This window comes from Pelecanus crispus, chromosome 5 (genome assembly GCF_030463565.1).
Source record: "Pelecanus crispus isolate bPelCri1 chromosome 5, bPelCri1.pri, whole genome shotgun sequence".
Taxonomy (NCBI): Eukaryota; Metazoa; Chordata; class Aves; order Pelecaniformes; family Pelecanidae; genus Pelecanus; species Pelecanus crispus.
Window position 1 is genome coordinate 78,580,788 of NC_134647.1, and position 8,728 is coordinate 78,589,515.

The following is an 8,728-nucleotide window of genomic DNA, read 5'->3' on the forward strand; positions in this document are numbered from 1 at the left end:
AACACTACCAAACTTAATTGAGCTTGCCGTGTGGTTTGGACTTCAATGCTAATAATGAGCGTTTCATGCTGCAATAAATACATTCATTATTTTCCTTACAGAAGCTGCCCATGTATTCAGATTTGTGTGACAATTGGAATTAGGTGTATGATAGTTATTCACTGTAAAATTTGTTTCCTAGGCCTACAGAGAACAAATAAAAAGGGAGAGTGTTCTTACTGCCACCAGTATCTTGAATAATCCTATAGTCAAGGCACGATACGAGCTGTATGTGAAGGTAAGATAAAAATGTCATCTGTAATGTTTGCTATACCACTGTTTCCTCCATGCTGATGGAGTTTAACCTCAGCGCTCTGTCTTCTGTTTCTGCCTTCTAGGTAGCTTGCAGATTGAATATACTTTTAACGTATTTTGTCAGTCTCAGATCATTGTCTCAGATAACTTCATTTGCAGAAAAAATTACCACCTTCAGATTTACCAGCTTTTGGATTTTGTTTACCACTTATGTGTGTATCTAGCCAGTTTTTAATTAGATGCTGTTACTTAAAAAAAAAAAAAATCAAGCTTTAGGAAAGCATCAGCAGCGTCTTTAACTCTATACGCAATACTAACACACACAAAACACTTTACAAATGAGTCACTCTTCATGTTTAGAAGCAAAGGCTCCAGTGTGTGGCTTTCTATTAAACTACAGTGCACACACTACTCAGCTACTCTTATTCTGTGGAATTTCTATGATTCAAGGCAGCATACAAAAAATGAAAGCTTACAACAATAGTTGTTGTGATCAGAGAATTAAAAAGGCATGGTAGCCTATGTCGCAGATACATGGCCTGAGAAACATGTGAATTCACTTTATCAAAATGTGTGTTTTTTCTTCTGGGCCAGTGAAGTGACTTTTTCTGTAGTACCATTGTTGGCTATTTCTGGTGGTTACTTTTAATTGGTTTATAATTTTGCCTGTGCCTAAACAGTAGACTCTTTCAGACAAAGCAATATTGTGTTGCAGAAATATGACAAGGTGTGAGTCAATGCAGATATCGTTGTGATTTAAAACATCAAATTAGTCATATCCTGCAAAATTATGTATGGTTGGGCGTGTGAATTGGTTTCAGACAACTATTTTATATCTGTTAGAGAAAAGGTAGCAAATAACCAGATACCGCAGGCTGGAGTATCTGCCTGCATTTCCAGCCTTCTCTTCTGATGTTTCTTATGGCCTGGTGTGCCTGTGTGTTGTCCCGTACAGCCACCTAGTGGGGGATTGGTAAAAGGGGGAATGGAAATTTGCTGTTCATCAGTTGGAAAACTGAGGAAGGTAAAATTTGCAAGATTATCTTCACAAGGAGACCACTGACACTTTCAGAATGCCTAGCACTGGTATTTCCTGGGGTGGACTGAGCTTAATACACTCTCAGCAGCACCTGCTCAGTGAGATAGATCTGGTTTCTGGTTACGCAAATCCCTCTCATCCTTATCCAAATGTATAATCAACTGCAGACTGAAGGAGTCCAGTTTTATTATACAGCATGGGATGAATCAGAGCATGCGATGCATGCATTTGGTGCCTGCAGTCTTCCAGGAGAGTGAGAAATCCTTGTTAGAGCCAAAAATAGCTTGCTTTGAGATGAAGGGCAGACTGGCTTGGGGAAATACCGCCACCCCAACAAAAAAAAAACAAAAACAAACAAAAAAAAACCCCAAAACCCTAAACCAAACAAAAGAACCCAACATTGTTTTGGAAAGTGTTGTCTATCCTGCGTGTGCAGCACGGAAGAGGAAATTCAGAGCAGGGAAGACCTGCAAGGCTGTTGCATAGATCTGTACCAAGTTGCAAAGGCAGGTCATCAGCACCACAAATGCCTCTGACAAAAGAAGAACAAAATTGCAGGTCAGCAACTCCTGATTTTTATGCATCCCTATTGCTACAGTTTGACATGAGGAAAAAAGAGAAAAGATAATTTTTTTCTTTTCTATTACACTGCTGGATTTCTGTGCACATATTGGGAAGTTTGTTCTTTTGATGTGTGGCCTAGAAGAGGCACATAGCCAAAGTAGAGTTGAATTAGGAAAAGTTCTTTTTGTTGAGGCCAATACTGCCTTCTAGAACCACACCTTGCTGAGAGTAGTAGCCATTCACCACTTTACCACAACCAGTATTTGGGACCCACCTTGCCCCATTGTGATTCTGTGTGAAAAATTCTGCTTAAGCCATTTTGATTGCCTCATGGAGCTACTAAGTAACTGTTTGGAGGATGCCAGTTTAATGTAATTTGGGTTGATTGGCTGGGTGATGCCTGGCAGCGCATAATCAGTTTTGAGGATATTTGCTGCGTGTTGCATCGTATAAGACTTCTCAAGGTTGAAGGCTCTGGCTAATGTTTGACTGAAAATGAGGGAGTGGATTGTGACTTCTGGTCTGGGGTAAGCTAATTGACAAGCAATAACAACTGCCGTTTTACTCGGGACACCTTGGTCACTTCTTTTGAATAAAATGCCATTCTATCTGTGACTTACTCCTCTACCCAGTGCTTAATGGAAAATCTCTCTTGCCCTTTGACTTAATCTTTTCTCCAACTAGAGACTGCTCCACAAGTTGTTTGCTGTATGTGCAAAAGGAAAGAAAGCAAATAGATGGATCTGTTTTAAACTTATGGCTTCAGATGTGTCGTTCTGCAAATGCTCAACTTCCATTTTTCTTTAACTACATCTTTCTAGTTTGCTCTGTGAAAAGAAAAGCAGAAATAAAATTTTTTTTGGCTGTAAACATTTTCAAATATTTTCATATTTAACCATTTAATTAATAATTCAGTTTTAGATTTTCAAATTTCACAGCAAAATTGTCTTTTTAAGAAATAAGTGCAAACCTTGTAGTTTTTACCTGTACATGCTAAATAAGTATGCATACTTGAACTTGAATCTTTCAGCTCGTTCTGTGAGCTTGGACTCATCAGCTGTAGCAAAGGTGTAAATGTTAAATTGCCCCTGATAATTTCCTATGAGTTAAGCTATTTTTTTAATTTTTAAATCACCTTTTTTTTTTTTTTTTATATATGGTAAAGGTGCCTGTGGTGTCCACTGAAAATGGCAGGATCTGCGTGGAGTTAGCCCAAGATAATCCCTCAGTGTTGTTTGTGGGTTTTTTGTTTGTTTCAAGCCATTTGCAATTAATGTCCCAGCTCCAGGGAAGACAGCTTCAGTAAATTAGATGATGTGGCTTTAGAAGAGCTCCTTGTGTTTTATAAAGCCTCTGATCTTTGCTACGCTTCTGGTCAGTGACTAGAGTCATGAACGGAAAGTTAAAAACAAAGGTCCAGATAGGATTTGATAGTGCCACAGCTGATGATGAGAGCAGCAACGATCATAATGGTGGAGAATAGTGTTTCTTAAAGGTGGCCTTCTTAATCTTAATTTACTAATGCAGCTTCCTCGGATCTGTTAGTATTGGAATAACTCTCCTGTGTACTGTTCTTCCAGTCTTCTGCTGGACCCCGCTGTTAAGACTATCATTTTCTGTATCATGTCTTCTGTCACATAGTGCTGCTTCTGTTCCCTGTGCTGCTGTTGCTTTGGAGCTGGTGTCTGCGTTGTTGGAAATTTCTCCATTCAGGTTCCAGAAAACAACTGTACCAGAACTGAGGTTTCCAGTTGTCAAAACTTGCATGTGATCTTTTATGATCCTAACGGTGCTGGTGACCATCTTTTACACTATCTTATTCCATGATTTTTTTTTTTTAATTCCTAGATTTGAAAACCCAATCCAGTGCTTAAATTGACAGCATATCGTTTGCATCCTGTGTTTTGCATGCAAGGAACCTTTCCTCTTAATCTCGTTTGATATCTTCATCATAGATATTTCATCAAAGAACCTTGAAAATATTGTTTCTTACCTTGGCCATTGTTTTTAGAGTCCTTTGTTTCTCCAGTGTTGATCTTGTGTGGTACCCTTTTATGCTTCCAATGTACTCTTTGTATGCTTTTTAAAAAGGTTCTTCATTTCTCCTTATTCCTCTACATCCATATTGTAAAGAGGGGGGGTAGGGGAGAATCCACCACAACCCACCTGCAGGCCATTTTGAAACAATCAACTTAGAAGTTTTATGAACCTGTAGCAAGTCCCTTTATAATAAGGAGGAAAAAAAGACCATCTTGTTTCTCAGGCAAAAAGTTATCACTTGACAAAGTCATGACTATCTCTAATTTTTGGACCATTTAGAACTTCCTAGATAGAATGATGTCTGTGATTAAAAGCTGGTTGGATGTTGCTCAAGAGAAGTATCACAGAGGTTGACATTTTCTATAACTATATCCCAGGACTGTTGGATCATGTGTAGAAGGCATTCTAAAGTTTACCAGTTAGGCAGGCAGACTTTGGTATCTTTTTGGGTCAGGTTTGTGAGACCTATTATAAATAGATATAGAGAGTGTTTTCTGGGGACATTTGAATCCCAAAGCTTTGGTTGTAAATACCAGTTCACAGTCTTAAGCTTTCTCTGCAGTTTAAATATTCTAGAGACAAGGAACCCAAAGAATGCATCTCTTGGGAATAAACTACTTATCTGTTTGTGTTTTTATGCTCTGTAGGCATCATAAAGTCTTTCTGCAGCAGTTCAGTGGTGTGCCTGTGCTACTGTTTTCTGGGTTTTTTTGTTTTGTTTTTTAAAGCCATCTGGGAAGATATGTGGCTGTCAAAATCAACTAGCATCAAAATTGGCTCTGCATGCTGTGCTGGATGCCTCTGATGCTACATCACTGGAAAAGAGCACAGGCGTTAGGATCTTCCCCTTGAGGGCAGTAACTTTTTCCTTAGTTTGAGAACTTGAAAAGTGCATTTTTCTCTGAAAAAACAGTTGGGGAAAGCAACTTAATTTTTTTGTTGTTATTATTGTATAGAGGTCTGTTCAGCCAGAAGTAGTGTGCCGGATCCACTTCTGCTAGGTTAGCCAGAAGCGACATACTGTCTCCACAGGCATGAAGTGTAACAATTTTCTGTAGCTTGTCCCCAAGTCAGGGACAGTCAGAAGTTGTCTGTAGGAGTGTGTAAGTAGTCTTTTTAGAAGTGCGTTCTTTAGCTACAGTTCTTCATTATGCCTAGCCTAGACATGAGAGGATTTTAATCTTTTCTTTTGTATTGGACCTATGAAAGGGCTTCTGATATCCTTGTGAATCATTTACAGCGAAAGGCCACCTTTTGTTTTCTTTTGGTAGGAAACAATGCCCTCCATTAGGCCATATGAAACTCTTAATATACCTGTCTTCCCTCTGTAATGCCTACTGATGAGCATGTATTTGAAACTAACCAGGTGGAATATTCTTAACTCAGTAGTTAGCTTATTTCTGTCTGTCTTTGGAAATCCTTGTTCCTGTACCCAAATGTGATTGAAAATACTTGGCTGACCCCAAGAAAAATGGTACTAGAGGCTTTGCAGTCAAGAGGTCTTTCGCACTTCTATCCAGAAAGGAAAGTAGATGAGTACAATTTGGGGGCGTTGCACTACTACTTATTGAACATAATCCTTATGTTTGGATGCTCAGTCTTTTTATTTCATAGTGCTTTCCATTGATGTTAGAACTGAATTGGTTTGGGCACTCGCTTCTCCTTATGTTTTTCTGATGAAACGGTTTGCTGAGCTGAGAAATATTTTTCGTATTTCAGTGTTGGACACTGTTACCTCTTCAGTGAAATACTTCTCAGTGTTCTGTAGCCCCGTGGTGCTTGACAGTAATAGTGGATCATCTAAAAGTGGCATGAGTTTTAACTGAGATGTGGGGCTCAGAAAAGTTATGATACCAGCTTTCTATGTACTTGACCCTTACCTATGAGAATCTACTTCTAAAAAAGCCAAACTTAGTATCTTAAAGAAGTTTAAATACTGCCTTATTCATGGGGTTTATATGTGGCAGCTCTGTCTTTGATTAGGCTATGAGTTGGTTGGTCTCAACAAACTCTACCATCTAATTGTTGTAGGCTGGCCGTTACAAAGCGTGTGCATAAAATTATCCTGGGACTTGGAATAACATGGTCTCAAAGACTTCTGCTTTCTTGGGGTTACTCTTTAAATCTGATTCTAGATTTTTCTTGATTTTTAGAATAACAATAAAGCCAAGTTTTTGTTTGGTGCTAAATGTTTTTATAGCTCTAATTTTTAAGTAATTTGTATGCCACCTGGAAGAGTGTACCTGAAAAATGTAACTGAAGTAAAAATATTTATGTTTCTTTTTATAAGTAAGCAAAAAAGGACAAGGAGCCTAGTACTCAAGTTTTCTTTTGGATCATCTTTTAAATAATATTATTGAAATCCCAGTCCTAGTGTAGTTAGTGATTGGTGTCATATGTTCAGATCAGACTTGTTCTGTCAGATGTTTGAACATGAAAGGAGCTTTAGTGAAGAAACTCCTAATACTTCATGTTGTTATTCTTTATTGATTATTCATACTTCTTAAATATCTGAAACAAGTGAAAGCTGAGGTATGTCTTGTACTGAATTATTTTCTGAAATGGAGAAGATGTGAAACCAGAATGCCGACGTATTTAAAATACTGAGAAATCTGCTTGATAATTTCTCTAGATCAGCAATGGAATGAATTTCAGGCTAGTCAATGTGATTTAATTCTAGATTGCTTTTTCATTTACTGACAAGTTTGCCTTCTTGATAGAATTATTCAGAATGAATGAAGACTGTATATAAGGAAAAGCATAATGAAACTCTTCTGTTCAGTCTTGGTTTTAATTGGGGAGAAGAAGGAAGCAGCTGTAGTTCTTAATAAAAACATGTTGAGATTTAACCATGTAACTTTAATTTATTGGATGTTGAAGTTAAACTGAAGTTTGTGTGTAACATACGTCGGCTTTTTCTCAATGCCATTTCTGCTTTCATTAAAACAGTTTATTGGGTTCCCAGTTTCCAGTGTGCATAAAACCGAGGTGTTGCTAATTTTAAATCAAATCTGTTTTGATTTTTTTGCAAACACCCCCAACACCCCTCCCCCCTACACTTTAAAAAGCTGTATAAAATAGCATAGCATTTCTTGGTGGCTGCCCTTTTCATTTACTGAAATGATGAGTATTACTTTATTTTGTGTTTGAAATAAATATCAAAGTGTTTGTTTTCAATCTTCTGCTTCAGGGTGAAAATCCTTTTGAAATTAATGATCAGGCTCAGGAGCAGCAGACGGAAGAAGAGGACAAAGCTGATGAGCCAGCTGAGGGTGAGGAAGAAGAGGAGGAAGAAGAGGAAGAAGAAACCGAAGAACAAACTGACTTTACTTTAGACCACACTGAAGATAACTAAGTGCAAGAAAATGAAAATATATTGGGGGGGGCAAAACAGCTTTTTATTTCTGCTCTAAAGTGGCTAAGACTTTTTAATAGTCTCAAATGAAGTTGTTGAAGATTCCCCACCGTATGCATGCATTCCATTCCCAGGAGAACTTGTTTATATAATTCCTCTGTGTTTCTGATTTTGTTTAAAATGAAATTAAGACTATTTTAGTTGAGCTTTTTATAGCAAACTGACTGTTAAAGCTGATTAAAACATTGTGTTGTATATTTTTTTAAGCATCCTATTTTTTTGATGTGTGTATTGAAAATTGGATATAATAATAATTTTTGGTCTAATCAGTTGAAAAGAAAGGCAGGTCTGTGGGGTAAATATATTAAATGCTGTATGGCACAAGCTTATCATATTTACCTCTTAGTACAGAATGAGTAACTTCAAAAATTGTGCTGTTGAGTGTGGCTGTTTTGGGGACTGCATTGCACTCTGTATAATAGAGTATGTGTTATAATATGCCTTGTAGCTTTTTGTGATAAGATGTACCAGTTTGTAGCAATAAAACACTTAAGAAATGTTACTGTTTAAAGTGTCTATAGTTAAGTATTTCGGCTGTTTCCCCATGCTGACTACCAATTGGTTTCAAATCAAATCTTGATTGATACTATGATTGCAATTATTTAAAATTTGTAGGTGCATCTTAGTGACTCTTGTTATTTACTGCTGATTTTTGATGTATTCAGCCTCCACCTACCTGGACAGATAAGCACTTTTGCCTTCACAGTGTGCCTAGGGGAAGCATGCTTTCAGTACATTTACATGCTGTGTGCTGTTGTCTATCTTAGAAGTTGTATGTAAGTACACTTGGTTTTTTCCACAGTTACTTCTGATCTAGCGTTTGAGTAATGAGAACTGGAAATGTCCGATTTAACTATTTCTAAGTCCAGCTGAGTAATTTGTGTAATTTTTCCCTAAATGTGGTAACTTAACAGAAGTAACTGTATAATTTCTTGTGGTCATTATGGGGAACTTTCCTCAAAATCTCATCATATATGTAATTTGTGCACCTTTCTGTTGGAGAACCTTTGTGTTAATTTGTAGCCATCACTGTATATACAGGTGGTATAAGCAGAGAGTGGACAGAGGTTAGATAGAATTAAAATAATTCTATCCTCAAATGCAAACCGATTTGCTTTTTCAGTGATCTACTGTAGAACTGGGGAAAGTGTGCAAGTATTGTGAGAGAATACTTGATTTAGATACTGGGCCACTAGAAAATCTAGTAGCAGTCAACTCTGAAGAAGTATTGTAGTCATTTAGCTGTTGCCTTTTGGTGTAACTTGGAGAGTAGAAAATACACCATTGTGAGGAGAGAGAGGAAATTGAGTTTGGTGCCTTGACCTCTTGTTTTCTATATGGCTTATATTTTTCCATTTAAAAAAAAGAATGAGCAT

General features: G+C 37.4%; 1 protein-coding gene across 2 annotated transcripts in view; it reads left to right on the forward strand.

Moving 5' to 3' along the window:
• Nucleotides 1–7,854, forward strand: part of ZNF326 (zinc finger protein 326) — a 29,532-nt gene extending 21,678 nt beyond the window's left edge. For both annotated transcript variants that reach the window (XM_075710706.1, XM_075710708.1), the window contains 2 exons: nucleotides 182–277; nucleotides 7,128–7,854. In XM_075710706.1, coding sequence (XP_075566821.1) covers nucleotides 182–277; nucleotides 7,128–7,292 — 261 coding nt within the window. In that variant the 3' untranslated portion in view covers nucleotides 7,293–7,854. The remainder of the gene's footprint in view (nucleotides 1–181; nucleotides 278–7,127) is intronic.
• Nucleotides 7,855–8,728: the final 874 nt, after the last annotated feature.